The sequence below is a fragment of the Canis lupus genome, chromosome X, assembly GCF_011100685.1.
Source record: "Canis lupus familiaris isolate Mischka breed German Shepherd chromosome X, alternate assembly UU_Cfam_GSD_1.0, whole genome shotgun sequence".
Lineage (NCBI taxonomy): Eukaryota > Metazoa > Chordata > Mammalia > Carnivora > Canidae > Canis > Canis lupus.
In genome coordinates, this window is record NC_049260.1 from 118,658,568 (window position 1) to 118,678,574 (window position 20,007).

The 20,007-nt window shown below is 57.6% G+C and overlaps 1 protein-coding gene and 2 pseudogenes across 3 annotated transcripts in view; 2 read left to right on the forward strand and 1 right to left on the reverse strand.

Moving 5' to 3' along the window:
* Nucleotides 1–20,007, forward strand: part of LOC119878089 — a 34,735-nt pseudogene that overhangs the window by 12,033 nt on the left and 2,695 nt on the right. The window lies entirely within an intron of this gene.
* LOC119878043 lies at nt 6,288–10,366 on the forward strand (annotated as a pseudogene). Its single transcript, XR_005386043.1, has 4 exons — nt 6,288–6,422; nt 7,733–7,781; nt 8,379–8,676; nt 9,544–10,366. The product of XR_005386043.1 is annotated as a protein EOLA1-like (transcript).
* Nucleotides 10,915–14,041, reverse strand: LOC119878044 (heat shock transcription factor, X-linked member 3-like). Its single transcript, XM_038586686.1, has 4 exons — nt 13,898–14,041; nt 12,947–13,072; nt 12,073–12,552; nt 10,915–11,623 (listed from the first exon to the last, which is right to left on the reverse strand). Exons 1-4 carry the CDS (start codon nt 14,039–14,041, stop codon nt 11,033–11,035), a joined length of 1,341 nt encoding a protein of 446 aa, XP_038442614.1. The 3' UTR covers nt 10,915–11,032.

Genomic DNA, 20,007 nt, shown 5'->3' on the forward strand with positions numbered 1-20,007 from the left:
CTAGAGTTGGATTGTGGCCATGGTAAGGAGGGAGAGGGTTGGGGCACTGAATAGGTTGCGGCCCAGACTAGTATTTTGTCCATTGAGACAGTGAAGGGGAGGGAGCTCAGAGTAGGTTTCGGGCCCGCTGGGATTGCCACCGTGGGGACCAAAAGGCATCCTCAGGCTCTGAGTCAGTTTCGTGAAAGGCTAGGTGTGTGACGAGGAAGACGATGGAGAGGGTTGAGGCTCTAAGTACGTTTGCAGCCTCCTCTGGTTGTGTCCAGGTGGATCATGCAAGGGGTCATTCTCTTAGTAGGTTTGGGTCCTACTGGGATATTAGTAGTGGTCCATGGAGAGGGGACAGGCTCTGAGAAGTTTTGGGGTCAGACTTCAAATGTGGCGACAAGAGCTATGGAGAGGTGACTGGCCCTGAGTAGGTTTGGGGCCAGTCTCTATTGGACTGCACAGGGACCATGTCTCAAGAGAGGTCAGGCTCTGAGTGGGTTGAGGGAACTAGATTCGTAACCATGGCAACCCTGATGTGGGGGTCAAGGTCTGAGTAAGTTTGTGGCCAGAATGGGTTGTAGCCATGATGGCCCTTGAAGGGACACCCTGTGCGTAGGTTGGGTGCCAGACTGGGATTGTGGCCATGGAAACAGTGAAGGGGAGTGAGCTCAGAGTAGGTTTCGGGCCTACTGGGATTGCCACCTTTGGGACCAAAAGAGATCGTCAGGCTCTGAGTCGATTTGTGAAAGAGTACATTTGTGACCAGGGAGTCGATGGAGACTGTTGTGGCTCTACGTAGGTTTGGGGCCTACTCGGATTGTGGCCCTGTGGACCTGGGAGAGGGGTCAGGCTCTGAGTACGGTTGAGTCCTCCTGGGATATTGGCCTTTTGAACCATGGAGAGGGGTCAGGCTCTGAGTAGGTTTGGGGCGAGACTGCGAATGTGGCCCTAGATCTATGGAGTGGTGACTGACCTGAGTAAGTTTGGGGCCAGTCTCTATTGGAGTGCATGGAGACCATGGAGAGAGGTCAGGCTCTGGGTAGCTTGGGGCAACTTGGTTTGTAACCATGGCAACCTTGATGTGAGTTCAAGCTCTCAGTAGGTTTGTGAAAAAATGGGTGGAAGCCATGATGGCCTTGAAGAGGGGACACCCTGTGTGTAGGTTGGGTACTAGAGTGGGATTGTGGCCATAGTAAGGAGGGAAAAGGGTGGGGCACTGAGTAGGTTGTGGCCCAGACTAGTATTTTGTCCATTGAGACAGTGAAGGGGAGGGAGCTCAGAGTAGGTTTGGGGCCCGCTGGCATTGCCACCTTGGGGACCAAAAGGCATCCTCAGGCTCTGAGTCGATTTCTTGAAAGGCTAGGTTTGTGACGAGGGAGGCAATGGAGAGGGTTGAGGCTCTAAGTACGTTTGCGGCCTAATCTGCTTGTGTCCAGGTGGACCATGGAGAGGGGTCATTCTCTTAGTAGGTTTGGGTCCTACTGGGATATTTGTCTAGTGGACCATGGAGAGGGGACAGGCTCTGAGAAGGTTTGGGGCCAGACTTCAAATATGGCCACAAGAGCTATGGAGAGGTGACTGGCCCTGTGTATGTTTGGGGCCAGTCTCTATTGAACTGCACAGGGACCATGTCTCAAGAGAGGTCAGGCTCTGAGTGGGTTGACCGTACTAGGTTCGTAACCATGGCAACCCTGATGTGGGGGTCAAGGACTGAGTAAGTTTGTGGCCAGAATGGGTTGTAGCCATGATGGCCTTGAAGAGGGGACACCCTGTGCGTAGTTTGGGTGCCAGACTGGGAATGTGGCCATGGAAGCATTGAGGGAAGGAGCTCAGAGTAGGTTTCGGGCCTAATGTGATTGCCACCTTTGGGACCAAAAGAGATCGTCAGGCTCTGAGTCGATTTGTGAAAGAGTACATTTGTGACCAGGGAGTCGATTGAGACTGTTGTGGCTCTACGTAGGTTTGGGGCCTACTCGGATTGTGGCCCTGAGGACCTCGGAGAGGTGTCAGGCTCTGAGTACAGTTGAGTCCTCCTGGGATATTGGCGTTTTGGACCATGGAGAGGGGTCAGGCTCTGAGTAGGTTTGTGGCCAACTGCGAATGTGGCTACAAGTACTATGGAGAGGTGTCTGACCCTGAGTCGGTTTGGGGCCAGTCTCTATTGGAATGCATGGGAACCATGGAGAGAGGTCAGGCTCTGGGTAGCTTGGGGCAACTTGGTTTGTAACCATGGCAACCTTGATGAGAGATCAAGCTCTGAGTAGGTTTGTGGACAAAATGGGTGGAAGCCATGATGGCCTTGAAGGGGGGACACCCTGTGTTTAGATTGGGGACTAGAGTGGTATTGTGGCCATGGTAAGGAGGGAGAGGGGTGGGGCACTGAATAGGTTGTGGCCTCGACTAGGATTTTGTCCATTGAGACAAGGATGGGAGGGAGCTCAGAGTTGTTTTGGGGCCTGCTGGGATTGCCACCTTGGGGACCAAAAGGCATCCTCAGGCTCTGAGTCGATTTCGTGAAAGGCTAGGTTTGTGACAAGGGAGACGATGGAGAGGGTTGAGGCTCTAAGTACATTTGCAGGCCTACTCAGCTTGTGTCCAGGGGGACCATCTAGAGGGGTTATTCTCTTAGCAGGTTTGGGTTATTGGGATATTTGCCTAGTGGACAATGGAGAGGGGTCAGGCTCTGAGAAGGTTTGGGGCCAGACTGCGAATGTGGCCGCAAGAGCTATGGAGAGGTGACTGGCCCTGAGTAGGTTTGGGGCCAGTCTCTATTGGACTGTACAGGGACCATGTCTCGAGAGAGGTCAGGCTCTGACTTGGTTGAGGGAACTAGCTTCGTTACCATGGCAACCCTGATGTGGTTGTCAAGGTCTGAGTAATTTTGCGGCCAGAATGGGTTGTATCCGTGATGGCCTTGGAGAGGGGGCGCCCTGTGCGTAGGTTGGGTGCCAGACTGGGATTGTGGCCATGGAAACGTGGTCCAGGATTGGGGCCCTGAATAGGCTGTGTCTCAGGCTAGGATTTTGTCCATGCAGAAAGTGAAGGGGAGGAAGCTCAGAGTTGGTTTGGTGCCTACTGTGATTGCCACCCTGGGGTCCTAGGATGGCGCAGGCTGTGAGTACGTTTGGCAAAATACTAGGATTTTGACCAGGGAGATGAAGGCGAGGGTTGATGCTCTGAGTAGAATTGGGGCTTACTGGAATATTGGACTTGTGGACCATGGAAAGGTGTCAGGCTCTGAGTAGGGTTGGGATCAGATTAGGATTCTGGCCAAGGTGATGATGGACATAGGTGTAGCTCTGCGTAGGTTCGGGACCAGACTAGGTTTGTGGCCATGTGGACTATGAATAGTCTTCAGGCTCTGAATATGTTTGGGGCATACTTGGATTGTGGCCATGTGGACTATGAAGAGGTGTCTGCCTCTGAGTTGGTTTTGGGCCTCCCGGGTTTGTGGCCATGTAGACTATTTAGAGGGGTCAGTCTCTGAATAGGGTTGGGGTCTATTGATATTGTTGCTATGTGGATCGTGGAGGGGGGTCAGGCTCTTAGTTTGGTCCGGGGCAGATTAGTATTCTGGCCATGGTGACGAAGAAAAGGGTTTAGTCTGAGTAGATTTGGTGCCCGACAGAAATTGTGGATATTTGTAGGAGAGAGAAGGGTCATGCTATGAGTAGGTTTGGGTCCAGCCTGAGATTGTGGCTCCAGTCACCATGGTGACATGTCTGAGTGTGAATAGGTTAAGGGCAGGCTAGGATTTGGCCATTGAGACAATGGAGAGGGGTCAGGCACTGGGTAGTATTGGTGCCAGACTGGGATTGTAGCCATGGGGACCATGTAGAGGGGACCATACTATGAGTAGGTTTCGGACCAGACTATATTTACATCCATGGGGACCATGGAGAGGGTCAGGATCTGGGTAGGTTTGGTGTCATATTAGGAATTGGGTCCTGGAGAATATGGAGACATCCCATGCTCTGAGCAGGTTTGGGCTAGCTAGGATGAGGCCGTGAGGAGCATGGAGAGGAATCATGCTCTGAGGAGGTTTTGGGAAAGACTCAGATTGTGGCTATGGAGACAATGGAGATGGCCAGGCACTGAGTAGCTTGGGGGCACTAGGATTGTCTCCATGGCCTCCATGATGCGGCATCAGGCTCTGCGTAGGATTGTGGCCAAACTATGATTGTGGCCATAGAGACAATGATGAGGGGTCATGCTCTGAGTAGGTTTGGTACCGGACTGGGTTGTGGCCTTGGAGATGATAGAGAGGGGTCAAGATCTGAGTAGCTTTGGCCAGATAGGATTGTCATCATGGGTCCATGCTATAGGGTCTGATTCTGAGTAGATTTGGGGCAAGACTGCAATTGTGGCCATCGAGATGATTGAGAGGGGTCAGACACTGAGTAGTTTGTGGCCTAGACTAGGATTCTGACCATGAGGAACATGAAGAGGTGACTGGCTCTTAGTAGGTTTGGGTCCAGACTAGAATTTTTATTTTCAGGATGATGTAATGGGGTCAGGCTGAGTAGGTTTCAGCCTGGACTGGGTTTGTAGCCAAAGGGACCATGGAGAGGGGTAAGGCTCTAATTAGATTGAAAGACAGGCTGGGATAGTGGTCATGGGGACCATGGAAAGGGATCGGGCTCTGAGTATGTCTGTGCCAGACTAGAATTGTGTAGAGGGGTGAAGCTCATAGCAGGTTATGGACCAGACTGGGATTGTGTCCATAGGGACCATGAAGAGAGTTCAAGTTTTGACTAGATTTCATGAAGATTAGGATTCTGGCCATGGAAATAAAGGAAAGGGGTCATCCTATACGTAGGTTTCAGGCTAGACTCTGATTGTGATTATGGGTATGATGTAGAGGGGTCAGGTCTCAGTAGGTTTGGGTTCACACTGGATTTGTAGCCATGTGGACCATGGAGGGGGGTCAGGCACCGAGTAGGTCGGGATTGTGGATGGAGATGATTATGAGGGGTCAGGCTCTGAGTAGGTTTTGGGCCAGAGTGTGATTTTTGCCATGGAGATAATGGAGAGGTATCAGACTGAGTAGGTTTCAGGGCCAGACTAGGATTTTCACAATGGGGACCATGGAGAGAGTTCAGGCTCCAAATAGGTTTGCAGCCAGACTAGGATTATGGCCATGGGTCCATGGAGAGGGTTCAGGCTCTGAGTATGATTGGGGCCTACTAGGTTCATGGCCATGGCAACCATGGAGATGGGCCATGCTCTGAGTAGGTTTCTGGCCAGTTTCGGATTATGGCCTTAAGGACCATGGAATAGGGCCAACCTCTGAGTATCTTTGGGGACAGACTATGATTGTAGCCATGGAGCGGATGGAGAGGTGTCCATCTGTGAGTAGGCTTCAGTTCAGAATAGGATTCTGGCCATGGGGACCGTGAGGACCAGTCAAGCTGTGTGTAGCTTTGCGGCCGGATTAGGATTGGCCATGGAGACGATGTGTAGTGGTCACACTCTGAGTAGGTTTGGGGCCATACTGGGATTGTAGTCAATGGTTGGTTCATGGAGAAGGGTCAGGCTCTGAGTAGGTTTGAGAACTCTGACTAGGTTTGTGGTCATGGAGACCATGTGAGGGGTCAGGCTTTGAGTAGGTTTGGGAGCAGACTTGGATTGTGTCCATGGAGACGATGAAGTGGTGTCAATCTCTGAGTAGGTTTGGCCCCTACTGGGATTGTCGCCATGGGACCAGAGGAGAGGGGTCAGGCTCTGAGTAGGTTTGGGGCCAGACTAGGATTGTGGCCATGGGCCATAAAATGGATTCATATTCTGCATAGGTTGGGGGATTTTGTCCCTGGAGTTGATGGAGAGGGTTCATGCTCTGAGTAGGTTTGGGGCCAGACTCTATTTGTGTCCATGGGGACCATGGAAAGGGGTCATGCTCTGTGTAGGCCTAAGGTCAGAGTAGGAATGTGACTATGGCGACCACGCAGTAGGGTCAGGCTAAGTTTGGGGCAACACTAGCATTGTGGCCATGAAGACAATAGATAGGGTTCAGGCTCAAAGTAGGTGTGGGACCATACTATATTTTTAGCCGTGAGACCATGGATGTGGGTCCAGCTCTGAGTGGTTTTAAGGCCAGACTCAGGTTATGGCCATGGGTCTGTGGTGAGGCGTCAGTATCTGAGTACGTTTGGGGCCAGACTAGTACTGTGGCCATGGCGACCATGGAGAGGCTTCAGGCTCTGAGTAGGTTTTGGGGCTAGATTTGGATTGTAGCCATGGGGACCGGTGCAGGGGGTTCAGACTCTGGGTAGGTTTGGGGCCATACTGGGATTGTGGCCATGGGGACCATGGAGAGTGTTCAGATGCTGAAGGGGTTTGGGGCCAAAGGGATTATGGCCATGGTGCCAATGGAGAGGACTCAGACTCTGGCTAGACTTGGGGCCGGCCCCACTCACTCTGAGTCCCAGGTGCAGGTAAGGGAACAGGGTCAGCTGCTTCCTCAGGGACCCGAACAACAGATTGGTGTTTAAATCCACTTGCAGCGGTATAAGAAGTGGATTTGGGGGTGGCGGGGCTTGGGGACCTGAGAGTGTCCTGCCTGTGGACGGTGAGATGAAGTGGGCAGGGCCTGTGTGAAGGGAGGCAGAGCGAGCGAGCGTGCTATGGAGAAGCCTGAGAAGAAGGGACGTAGAGGTGGTCGCCACGTCAGGGCTGTCTGGCCGTGAGTTAGATGAGAAACAGAACACCAGGAGGCAGGTCACTGGTGCGTGCGGTGACTACTGTGGAGAGTGGGGGGGGCGAGTGCGTGGTGAAGCAGTAGAGGCTGCAAGGGTAGACCATGGGGACCACTGCTCTGCAGGGGTTTAGAGGAGGCGGCAGGCGCTGGAGGTGTGTGTGGGCTCGGGGGTGTGCTGGGGGGAGTCTGACCCTCGGTGAGGGACTTCCAGGTGTGGGTGTCTGTAAAACAGGCCGTCTGCTCAGAGGGATGGGCTGAGGGTGCGTGAGCAGGCACAGACAGGGCCAGGACCTGGAGTGAGCGAGAGGGCCAGGGTCCCGGGCACAGCTGGGGTCACCCGACAGGGCTGCTCAGCTGGAGAGGTGGGGGCAGGCCGTGGCTCTGGGTGTGGGGACAGTGGGTTGGGAAGGGGGCCAGTGTGAGGCAGCTTTTGTGATCACGAGGCCTCGAGTCTGAGAGTGGGTGCGTTTTCTTAAGGGACTGTCGCTGAGGCCGGGCAGATGTAGTTCCGGAACTGGGAGCAGAGCTGGGACTGGAGGAGGTGGTGCTCATGGGCCATGTACAGCCCCAGGCCCGATGATGGTGAGGGTGGCGGTGTGATGGGGGAGCCACCCTTTGTAGCCGCCCCATGAGGTGCCGTGTGTACTGGACTAGGTTCCCTCGGGTGACTTGTCAACGATCCTCACAGCCACCCGGGAGACTGAGGCTCTGGGAGGTGCGGGGGGCCCAGCAGGGAGGTTCAGGCCTGGGGCCCCGCACTGCCCACTGCACAGCTGTGTCCTCCCGGGAGGAGGAGGGAGGCGCCCACAATCCAGGTGCGAGGAAGGGGGTGCGTGCTCTCAGATCTTCTGTTGATCACAGGCCATGTCTGTCCCTCGGCCCCTCCTTTTGCACATATGGAGGGGGCGATGTGTGGTGCTGCCCTCCCGAGGTGTCAGAGGGTTGAGTCCTGTGTGCGTGGTTATGCCCACCCCTAGCACCCGGCATAGACGCAGCTGCATGTGGCCCAGTACTGGCCGTCCTCGCTCTTGTGTTTCCTTTCTCTAGGTTCGGGTCGGGGTTGGGGGGGCGGGGTGCCTTGTGATAGTGGAGAGCGGTGGGGCAGGAAGGGGTCACAGGAGGGTCCCACCCAAAGGGATGTGGAGGAAGCACCTGCCGGGGCCAAGCTGCTGATCACAGCGCTGAGCTGAGATGTCAAGGATGTGGGCTCGGCAGCCCCGGGCTGGGCACCGGGAGATGAGTTCAGCAGTGCCTCGGTGGCGGCCACAGGCCCCAAGCGGGTTGGGGTGGGGGCCGTCAGGAGAAGAAAGCCAAGCCCGGGACTGTGTGCTGGGGAGGCGGCTGCGGCCACGCTGGCTGAGCTGTGAACCCGGGGGCCATGCCGCTCTGGGTTCTCCTGCCTCAGTGTCCCCTGGGGTGAAACCGAGCCCATGCTCTCCTGGCCAGCTCTCCTCCAGCTGGCCCTGCCCCTCCTGGGGGCTCCCAGAGGCTCGGCTGATGGCCAGGTCATCCCGACGCGCAGCCCCTTTCTTGGGGCCTGTCAGCCGACTGTAGGACTCAACCGAAGGAGGTCCGGGTCAGTGGGGTCTTGGGCCGCCCCGGGAACACTGCAGAGCGGGTCTGGCCGTGGTCGGGAGCTCCGGAGCACCGAGCGTGGCGCTCGTTGGCCATTGGCAGTTCCGTGTTTCCGCAGGCCCGGTGAGGCCGGGAGCTGGAGGGCCATGCAGTCGGCGCCTCTCCTTCCGGCAGCCTTACGCGGGTTTCGTTGCTGAATGGCGTGAAGACAGTGGAGACAACGTTGGCGTCCAGTGCTGAGCGGCCACCGAACCGGACCATCGCCATCCACATCGCTCACCGGGACTGGACGGCGCCACGTGGAGGGAGCTGCTGCTGCAGAGGCTCGGCATGACCCCCACACAGATTCAGGCCCTGCTTCAGGAAGGGGAACAGTACGGCCCGCGGCCCGTGATTTAGCTTGCAAGTGCTGGGCAGCAGCAGTGGCTCCCATACCCTGAGGGCTCCCTCCCAGGACCAGGCTCAGGAGCTTCTGGCTTGCCTTCCTTTGAACTGCTAGGCTTGTGGGTGGTGCTTTCTGGAGACTCCCACCTTCCTGGGGGCAGGGGGGCCTGGGCCGGGGGCGGGGGACTTTGATGAGGCCCCATGACCTCAGGTGAACCCTGGCATCTGCTCTGGGCTCAGGTCCAGTTTTGATCTGAGAGGCAGGCCAGGTTCCAGGTCTCCATGTGGGATTTGTCTGTGGGTGTGTACGTGTCCACCCATGTGTCCGCATGATGAGTGTGTGCGTGTGCACACGAGCATAGGTGCGGCAGAGACCATTGGGAGGCACCCGGGACCGGCTGTGGGTCGGGGTAGCCCTCCTCACTCAGGCTGTTGCTGGCTTCCGGTGCAATGCCCGCCCCCACTGTCCTGGCGTCCTGGTGTAAGTTCCCTAACCACTCGGTGGTGGGTAGGGCCCCACCGCAGCCTCTGCCACCTGCGAAGTGCTTAGGGGACCTGATGGCCCGTGTCTGCCCATGCCTCCCAACCCACATCGTCTGCTGCCCTAAGCAGTCTGGCGGAGTCCAGCCCATGATCTGGGTGTGCTCATTGAGGACAAGCCCCTCCACTTCACTTCTCTCCCTCCCTCGGCTCCCCAGCATTCCCTGAGCAGAGTTGGCATGGCGGAAATGTTCGGTCACAGGGGCCCGGTATCCTCTGCGTCCCCTTGGGAGGCCCCTCCTGGTCTCAAGGGCGGTGTAACTGTCAGTAACCGTGTCCTCTGCCAGGAGGCCTGGGTTCCCAGAGGGAAAAAACCAGCGTGTGCTTGTCCTTGTGCGCAGGGCTCGTCGATGTTGGAGATACCTGCTGTGCCCGGCGGACTTAGCTCATGAGGAGCTGCTGGAACTGGAAACTCAAGCTGTACTGACCGGCCTGGAGCAGAAGTACCTCACCGCACTCTCAAACCCTAGATGGTTGCTGGAGCCCATCCCCGGGAAAGGTGGAAAGGATGTCTTCCAGGTAGACATCCCAGAGCACCTGATCCCCTCGGGGCAGGAGGCCTGAGGCCATTGCAAGGGTACGGAGCCAGCAGTGGGACGCGGACCATCACCACCCTTGGCGCTGCAGACACGGGAAGCGGTCAGGTCTGGCAGTGCCACCGTGCGCTGTTCATGGAAACAGGTGTGTCCACACACGCATGGGGGACAGGTCGGCAGACTTGCCTTGTGAGGTGCTTGCCTGGGTTCCTCGCCAGTCTCAAGGGCTTCGACCCTCAGGAGGAAGGGAGAGCTGCCCTGAAGGCTTTTGCGCTGCCGCTCATTTGGGCCCTGCTGATTTCTTCGTCGTACAAAGAATTACGTCTCAACAGACCCAGTTGGTGTGTCCCCCATCTTTGTTCTGGTCAAAGTCTGGGAATGTTGGAACAGCATCCGGGGGATGTTGTGGGAAGGCTGGGAGCGGGCACTCAAGGAAGGCCCGGGAGTGGCCAGCCACAGACGCCCCTGCTCACAAAGACGAGGATGTCAGACTGAGAAACGGCACCTGTCTTTCCTCGCAAGGGACTCTTGCTGTGTTGACAACACGTCCCATCCCATGGCCCCTGATGTATGCATGTTAGACTCATCGCGTGGCTACTTTGTATGCAAAGAAAGGATCCTCAATACAGCACTGATGGAAAAGTGATGGATTGCGTCATTGTGTGGTTTGTTGTGGTTTTTGTGTGAGGTTTTGTGTGTTGTGGTTGTTACCTGTGAGGATGCCGGGCCACCTGCACCCCCACCAGCCGTTGACTGGAATGGCCTGTCTCTTCTGCGCTGCACTCAAGTGGTCCTGCATCCCTTGGCGGATGGGGTGGCCCTGCCTTTGAGTGGGCCTCTGTGGAAGGCACCTGGCTCTTTGGCCAGATGCACTCAGCTGCTGACCGGCAACTTCCCGGCATCATGGGGGGAGGGGGTCCCTGAGGAAACCCACCCTCCCCCATTTCAAGATAGGTCAGTGACATAAGGGGACTCTGCCGAGGTCTGGAGGGAGGCTATGCTCAGGTCCCCGCCCCCCCGGGCTTGCCTCGCCCCTCCCTAGCCGGCTCCTCCGCTGGGTGTGCAAAGATGCTGCTGTTTCAAAGGAAAGAGGACTCTCGGGGGCCAAAACCTGTCCTGGGCCAGGACTCCCAGCCTCCTTGGGGGTATCCGATGAGGCACGGGTAGCATCGAAAGTGAGAAAACAACACAGACTCGCCTTGCTCAGTAGGTCATTTATTTACTGCCAGAGTTTTGCTTTTCTTTATTAAAGCCGAAAATAGATTTGCGGTTACAGAGTGGTGTTTTTATCTGTCACCATTGGCCTGTGAGCTTAGGGACCCGGATTTTCCTTGAAGTGTTCACAGAGTGCACACTTGTAATCCGAGGAGCCCTCGTGCTCCTCGTTCTCACTTGGGGCCTCGTTTGGGGACATGACCGAGAGGGCAGCCAAGAGGATGGAATAACAGGTGTTGTAGAGTGACATCACTGACCTGTAATCTGGGTAAACGGGGGGTGCGGGGGGCAGTTCCCCTGCGCCATCCCTCCCGGCCAGGGCCGGGGATGCGAACATCACATTCCTGGAGGTACCCTCCCCACTGGGACCAGCCAGCTCACTGGGGCCATGATTTTCGGTGGCGTACCCGGCTACACTGCTCAGAGACCAGATGCCAGAGAATGTGAATGACTGGGTGCCACTGGGTCCCTGAGCATTTGGGGCTTCCCTGGGGGCCTTCTTGTCCTCTTTGGTGGATTCCTGGTGATGGATTCGTGGAGAATGTCTTGTGGCTGCCGTGGGCTTCTTTCTCTTGGGAGTGGTTGCGCTGCTCCCTGAGCACGCAGTGGTGGTTTTCAGGTCACCTTTTCTCTGGACATTGTCAAGGAACAAGGGCCTGTCTCTCTGAAAGTTGGAATTTCGGTAGATCTGAAACAAGAGTCCTCATGTTAGTCACTGTGGGAGGGGAAGGTTCATGGCGGCCGCAGCCACCAAGGCAGCCACCCCCCACCCCCACTGTCACAATGGCCAGGTTCCATTGTGATGGCATCCCTTTAGGTTGCCCACCGGGCTGTCCAACCCGAGAGGCCAAGCTCATGAACTACACATGATATGTGGGCTCAGGTGTCCACGTGCCTATTTGACATGACCTAGCCTGTGTCTGGGCCCAGCACACTCTCTCCCTGAGGGGCTTGTAGATTCGAGGGGAAGGCCTAGCCTTTCTCTCCCTTGTTAACAGGGTCATGGGAAAGAGATTGTCCTGGGAAAGGAAACCCTTCTGGGAGGGGAGTCATCTAAGTCCGCTGGGACTATGTGAGTGGGACAGACAGAGAACAGGGGAGACAGGGGAGGGGGCAGGCGAGGCCTTTGTACTTTACCATCATTTTCTTGTTCCCCAGAGAGTGACCTGAGGGGTTGCTGGCTCGGATTTTGCTGAACCCGTACAGGTTCATGAGGCGGATGAAGCTCTTTAAGCTGTCGGTCTCGAAGATCCTCTCTGCGCCTCTCCGGTGAAGAACCTCCCGCTGGAAGAGGTCTTCGTCGATGACCACGGCGTCTCCGTCCTCGTTCCAGCGCACCGACGTGAAGGCGTCGTCCTCCACGATCCTCCAAAGCTTCCTCGGGAAGGAGAGCCCGAGAATGTTTTCTTCCACGTTGGCGGCACCATGGTCTTGGGCCTGTGGCTGTGGGTTGTCTTGAGGTCCTGGATCTCGGTTCACAGCTTCATCCTCATTCTTCTCGAAAATCTCCCCAGAATCCACATTTGGATCCGGGGATAAATCAGACGGGATCCCTGTCGCTGGCTCTCCATCCCCAGGTGGGGCCAGCTTGACTTCATACACTTGTCGGTACCCTGACTAGCCATGGAGCCAGTCTAGATCAGGAGCATCTTTGCCCCGAGACTGTCTCACTGGACGTTCGAGTCAGAAATGCCTTGGGCCAGTGCAGGGACGCCCAATAAATAGTGTTCACAGGATTCTAGAGCCCGGTCGTGGGGCAACCAGCTGCCTGAGTCCCCACCCTCTGTCACGTGATGTCACAAAGGTGGCTCAGAGCCAGTCTGCACAGGGAGCCCTGGCCAAGGCTGGGGGAGGGGCCACGCACAGGGCCCCCAGCTCCTCTCTTGTCTCAAAGTACACAAAAGTATGGTCCACCTTGCCCAGAAAGGCTCTCGTCTGTAGCCAGGCACATTGCTTCCTGGGGCCCGGCCCAGGGAGGGTAGGGAAACCCAGATCCCAGCTCCTTGCCCACCCCTAGAGACGGCGGGGGGGGCACCCACTGAGGGCCTCCGATCAGCTCAAGGGCCAGGCCCTGCATGGTCCTGGCTTGGCTACCGCCCAATCCGCCCCAGTCGGCGGGGCCCTCGGGGGGCAGTCCCTGGAGGTCCAGTTGGCCTAGTCTCACTCGGTAGCCCCCCTCTTCTTTGTGACCCCCCCCCCACTTCCTGCTATGGTCTCTCCCACCTGCTCCTGCTGGCAGTTGGTCCTGCTCAGCTGGGCCTGAGCATACAGTCCCCCGTTCCCATCCCTGGGTCAAGTTGTCCCCAGAGTAGGGCTGTGCTCAAGCACGGTGGGAGCATACCTCTTGTTCCTCGACCTCAGTGTCCCCCACAGCACCCCCTCCTCTGCTGTGCCATAGAGTCTCCTGTGAGCTCAGCTTGTCCCTGCTCTCGTCCCTCTCCACGTCACAGTGTGATTGCTTTTAGTTTCCACCTGTTCCCTCGAGAAATTACCCTCGCCACCCAAGATGGGCTCACCCTGGGGACACTTGAGTTGGCCCGTTGCGGCCCTCCCGCACACACCTGCCTCCAGCCTCCCCCAAGGCTGGCTGCCTCTGAAGCCCTGCTTCCTGGCCTGGTAGAGGGGTTTGGGCAGCCTGCCCAGATTTCCGGCCCCCCTTCCAAACTGGATCTCCTGGGAGCATTTCCCCTTTCAATGCCTTGATCGTGGGGTGCGGCATATGTTGTGTTGAAACAAATCACTTCACAGACCCGCTCCCAGGCCGGCCCCACCGCCCTCGCCCCGAGCCCACACCCACCCCGACTCCCGTGTCGCCCTCCCGCCTCCACCTCACTGGCAGATGCATTGAGTACTGGTGTTGGCTCCGGGCTGATGTTTCAAAGGGCCTGCTTCCTACAGACTCACTTGCGAGCAAGATTCCTATTCGGTTAGTGGGATGGGACTAGCAGCCAACGTGGAGTACCTGAACCCAGGAGAGCCGGGGTGTGGGCCGGGACAACACCCGGGTCAAAGTCATCTTCACGTATGAGAGGGCGGGACGGCGGTGTGGGGGATACATGTTCTCTCCCCCCAGGGCCACTCTGTTCTCCATCCTCACTGGTGCCATGGCTAGGCCGCCCCCCCCACCGCTCCCCGGGAGGCCCTAGCTCCTTGTGTCAGCTCCGCCACCCAGAAGGGCCAGTCGCCCTCTCTGAGGCTCAGTCCTCTGTGTCTAAACAGGGAGCACCATGCAGGTTTGAGAGAGAGCCTCCCGAGGGGACTTTGAGTCCAAAAGTTGGAACCCTCGATTAGCCCCCGGCTCGAGACGCGGGCCTACTTCATGGTCTTCGTGCTTCTCCACACTTTCCCTGGTGTTCACTCTAGAGTCAGCAAGGGCTGGCGGGGCCTGCCGTGAGACCTGAGCAATTCAGTGGCAGCTTCAAGGAAAGCCACACTTTAAAAGCCATTGCTGGCTTCTCCGAAGGGGGCTCCTGGACTCTCCAGCTTCTGTCAGTTGCAGCCCTAAGACTTTCCCAGAGCTCGTTCGAGGATGAAGCGGGTACTTTGCCGAGGCCTCGGCGAGCTCCGAGCTCTGCTGGTGCCGTCAAGGGACGGGCCCGTTGGGTGGGAGGGAAATGGGAGAGGAATGGCTTGGGGATGCACAGTCTGGTGCTCCGCAGAGCACGCAGGCATTGGGTGGGGTCGGGCTGGCTTGAGGCCCTCTCAGGTCCTAGCTCTTCTGTGGGACCCTTGCCTGACGTTCTGTGTTTTGAGTCCCCAAATCTCGGCTGGGGCCGAGTCAAGGACAGCAAGTGCATCTTGTCCCCTGAGGAGGACAGAGCCACAGTGCCGTCTTGGGTGAGGGCACTGGCCTATGGGAAACTCGGCCTCCCGCGGCTAAGCCATCTGGGCCCTGGCATGTCAGCCCGGGCCCCGGGGCCGCCACGGAGACGGGCCTTCTTTGCTTCCTTGCTCAAGACCCCTTGGCAGAGAGGATTGCTCTGGCATGGCCCAGAGGCCCCAGAGCTGGCCAGAGCCCTGGGCCGGCGACTCCAGCAGGACACGGCCAGGTGGGCTAGGAGGACGGCCACCCCGAAGGGGACACTAGGTCCGTGTGAACTCGCCACAGCTTCTGCGTGGCCCTGGGGAAAGTGCTGAGCGCTGGGCCTGGGGCCCAAGGCCCTTGGGCCATCTGGGGCTCCCCGGGGCCCAGCAGCCACCCCTCCCCGGCCTCATCCCTGCAGGCGCCACCCTTGCCCTGTCATGGGTCCCTGCACACTTCAGGGGCCTCCTCAGCCCCATTAGGAGGAAGCCTGTGTGGCAGCCGTGGCCCCCGGGGCAACGTCCCAGGCTGCCTCCTCCTCCTCCCCGGGCCCAGAGGCCCGCCCCCCCACCCCGTGGCCTGCACTTGCGCTGTGGGGCACAGCACCCCGGGCCGGGCCCCCCGACACCGTGCTCCCCAACCTCGGGTCCTGTAGGGCCCCGCACCAGCCCCAGGCCCCACGGCGGTGGGTCTGATCACAGCAGCTGCGTCCCGGGGCACCCCGCTCACATCTTCCTGCACAGGTGCCACTGTTTCCCATGCAGCTCACAGTGGCAGACTGCCGGCCACGTGGAGCCCGCCTGCCTGCCATCCGACCCCACCCACCTCACCCTACCTCTGCTGGGAACACGAGCTGGAGCCCCACGGTTCTGAGACCCCAGGCCTGGCTCCCTCTCGAGCTGCCGACCTGAGTCCCCTCCCGCGCGGTCTGTCGCTTGCCTTTGTCCAGGAGCCTGCTGGGCCCGGAACAGATCACCTCACAACCGGATGGCTTAGGAATAAGGAACAGTCATTTCTCCTGGTGCTGGAGGCTGGAATTGTGAGGTGCCAGCAAGGGGGAGCCAGAGTCCTGTCCTGGCTCCAGCTGACACCTCCTCCTGGGTCCTCTCATGTTGGAGGGACCTGGGGAACTCTCTGGAGCCTCTCTTAGAAGGTGGAGCCCCATCCAGGAGGGTTGCGCCCTCTGAAGCACCTCCCAGAGGGCCTGTCGCCAAACGCCATCGTGTCTGGCACTTGGGATTTCCACACATGTTGGGGGGGATGGGGCACGTTCCGACCATAGCGCTCCCATCCTGCCTGCTGCCCCCCTGGCCATAGGCCCCTGGGCGGAGTCCTGCTGGGAGGGGCTCCCCTGTGACTGGACCTGTGCCAGCGCCACCCAGGGGCTGCTGGCCTTGCAGCCTCTCCTGGTCTGGTCCTCTTCCTGGAGCAGCCCCAGATCCCTGGAGCCCCCCGCGATTGCTGATGGGCCCTTGGGAAGCGACAGGTCTGTCCCTCAGAGGCTGGTGTGGATCCAGGGTGAGGTACCAGGGTTCAGCAGTCAGTTGAGGGGCCCCTGAAGACGGCGAGGCCAGAAAGGCATCGGAAAGCTCCTGCCCGTCACGGGGACTCCTGCTGCTGTAGAGAAGCCACTGCCTTGGGAGAGGCCGACCCCACAAGCCTGGCCGGCTGGCTTGCACACCAAGCCCAGTGTGCACGTGTCCCCGGTGGCTGGGCCGCCTTGGCGTCCCCGGTGGCTGTGCTGGAGGGGAAGCAGGCAGCCCCACAGACAGACCCCGAGCTCTGGGACCGTGGCTTCCCCGGGGGGCCCCCACGCGGGGCCCACATCTCTGCAGATACCTTGGGGCCCATCCTGCAGGTGGATTCCTTACAGACACGCATGACACGGGGCTTGTCCTCTCCTGCTGCCCGTGCACATGGCATTGTGACCCAGACCCGAGAGGGGCTCCTAACTCAGGATGCCTGCCAAAGGGGCGAGGCCCGGGGAGGCCCTGAGAGGCTCCAGGAGTGGAGCGGGGTGCCCCAGGAGCTCAGTGCAGATCTGCTCAGACCCACTCGAGTGGACGGAGCTCTGCTGTCGCCTCCTCATGCAGGATGGCCCGGCTCCCTGCAGTCTGCCACGAGGACTGGTGGCCTATGTCCCCCTCCTTTCTCCTGCTGCACCTACCGGGTTGTGAGGGGCCTCATGCGCCACCCACCCCCACCCCGGGAAGGCCTTGCTCCTTCCTCGCCCCCTCCCGACCAGGATGAAGAGTGACTTACACCCATTCCACAAACTAGACAATTCAGGATGTCCTCCCCGACTGCCTCTGGACCGTGCCGGGTGTTTCTGGTTCCTTCTACGACAAAGGTGCTATGCGAACATGCTTTGACACCTACTGCCTAGGACGCCTCCAGGCCAGTGGGTCTGGGGGACAAGCCTGGGTAATGCGAATAATGTAGTTCGGTTACTGACCTGACACACTGATTTTGTAATCGCGGAGGAAAAGCAAATCCACCCCTGGGCACACGGGGGAACGGGGAGAGCTTTGGGATCTTGGGGTTCCGGAAGTGCTCCTGGAAGCTTCGCCCTCCTCCCCAGGAAAACCCCCATGCTGCCTGTGTGAAGGCCACGCAGCCAGCGGCCACAGTGACTACTGAGCCTTGTAGCACCGTGACACACATGGGGCGTGGACAGGCAGGGTGGCCAGGATCCCCCGCAGTTGTCCACTCTGCATACAGAGACAGCAGCACATTCCACACGGGAAGGGCTCAGCCCTACCAGGCTGCCCACGCCGACCCCGCCAGTCCCAAACCCTGGAACGTTACCTGTCCCTGTGACCAAAAGGCTCTAAGGCAGAGCATCCCCAGGCCCACCCTGGGGTCCATGAAGTGGCCGGAGCAGCTCACAGAACGCAGGCGCACAAGTCACTTCCTCCATCACTGGTGGATCGTGAAAGGATATAGCTCAATAGCAGCCAGACACAAGAGCTGCACAGACCAAGTGACGTGGGAAGGGGTGCAGAGCTGCTGCTCTGTCCACGCGGCCCCTCTCCCACACCTCCCAGTTCACCAGCCTGCCAGCTCTCTGGCCCTGTGCCTCTGGGGTGTAGGGGAGGCTCCATCACCCGATCCCCAGCCCCTCTGCCCTCCCTGGGGCTGGGGGTGGGGCTGAAGGTTCCATCCCTCCACTGGCCTGGGTGGTTCTCCTGGCCACCAGGCCCTATCCCAAGGGGCTTCCCGGAGCCACCTCAGGGACGTAACAGAAGACACCCTCCTTACCCCCACACACTGGAATTACAAGGGTTAGGGGAGCTCTGAGGCAGGACCCTGGACCAAGCCCAGATACACAGGAGAAATGGGTCTCGGTCCCGGGACGACCCACTCCAAATCCTCCTCCTAGGTCACAAGATCACGCCTACATTGCAGCTGTCTGAAGACCGCTGCCCTGAAAACGGTGCCCGAAGAGGTTTAGAGACCAGCTTTCAATTCCTGGACTATACACTCAGAATAACCATGGCGGGGTCACACGGTAATTCCATCCGTAATTTTTCCAGGGCCCGCCATACTCTTTTTCCAGAGCAGCTGTGACCGGGTAACATTCTCACAAGAGCACACAAGGGATCCCATTTCTCCACAGACCCTACACTGGAGAGGATAAGGCAACAAAACTGTACTTCTTGGGCTCAACGTTTCTGATGCGGTTGGGAAGAAACCAAATAGCGTTCCTTCCTGTCACAGGACAGTGCTCGGTCTTTGCAGGATCCAACAAGGATGCTCAGAGCAATTATCCACTTCAGACTTTGCTCCCACCCCTAAAGCACCCCTTCTCTAAGTAGGGCCACTGTCCCCCGCCCGCTGCATGCTCCTCAGCTGCACACGAGGAGTCACGCTGCCCACAGAGCCCCCGGGGCCCTGGGGCCTTGGCCCCTGGAGAGCCTGCCCCGGGGGTCGCCGCCCCCTCGTCACCCTTCCACCCCTTGGGGCTGGCGCAGGTCTCAGGGCACCCCTCCCCACCTCCCTGCGGGACAGCGGCTGCTACACACAGTCCCCGAAGGCGCGTGGCCCCGGGGCCCTCGTGTCCTCACTGTTCACTCATAGGCCCTTGCAGGGAGCAGAGCTCAGCCGCTCTGTGGCCGTGAGGGAGCCACCAGCAGGGCTCCCCTGGCCTCTCGCGGACCCTTTCTCGTCCATTCCGCCGGCCCCGACCCATGCCGGAGCACACTGGTCTGGGTTCCTTGGGCCCTTGCAGAATGAACGGGCCAGGAGGCACAGGAAGCCAGAACAAAAGACTTTTCCTTTTTCTTGGCTGCACGTCCTGACCCTGTCTCTTGAGCTTCTGTCCTTGACGCTTTCCAACCCATTTTTTCCCCAAAGCCCTGGGATTCTGTCTGGAGTCTAAAGTACGTGGCTTGGTCTCTCATCTTGAATACTACATATAGTGTAAGTTCATATATATATACACATGCTATACATATATATGTATTTAGGAAAAAATATTAAATATATGTGGTTTTTTGTTGTCTTTTATACTTATGCTTCTACTGTCTCCACTTGTACATATCCCCCCGCCACTGTTCACCTCTTCCACCAGTATGTCCGCTTTTACAAACCAATTGCTTGATGTGACGTGTAGGTGCAGAAAACCTCGTCCTGCCTTGTTGGGAATGCCACTGCTACAAGTCCTCTAAATATATTTATGGTTTTAGATATGTACATGTATTCTTACCATATTATCCACCAACCGTATGGGAATGTACCCAACACAGTTAAAAAGTTTTCCACATGTGATCGTACGCATTGATGTTTATTATTGTTTTTGTCATCTTTTTTTCAAATATAGAGGTACCCAGATGTGTTTTAGTAGGTTACCTGATAAGCTGTAGTAAAACCAGCTAATGGATTCTGGGTGCTCTCAAAAGAAATGAGCTATCCAGTCATGAGAATTTTGGAGAAATTGAAATGCATATTACTGAGTGACCGAGTCCATGTGGAAAAGCTCCATGTTGTATGATTCGCAATTAATGACACTGTATAAAGGGAAATTTCTGGAGACAACGACACTATCATTGGTGCACAGGGCTGTGTGGGGAGGAAGCAATAGGCAGAGAAGTGAAATCCTCTGTCTAATACTATCCTGATGGATACACATCATCATACATGAGTTTAAACCCATAAAAATAAATACCAGGTGTGAAGATTAACGGGTTCTATGGGCTCTGTGTGATGTGGATGAATCGAGGGCCTTCATCATGATGAGCAGCGTGTGGCTGTGGTGGGGTGTTGGTATG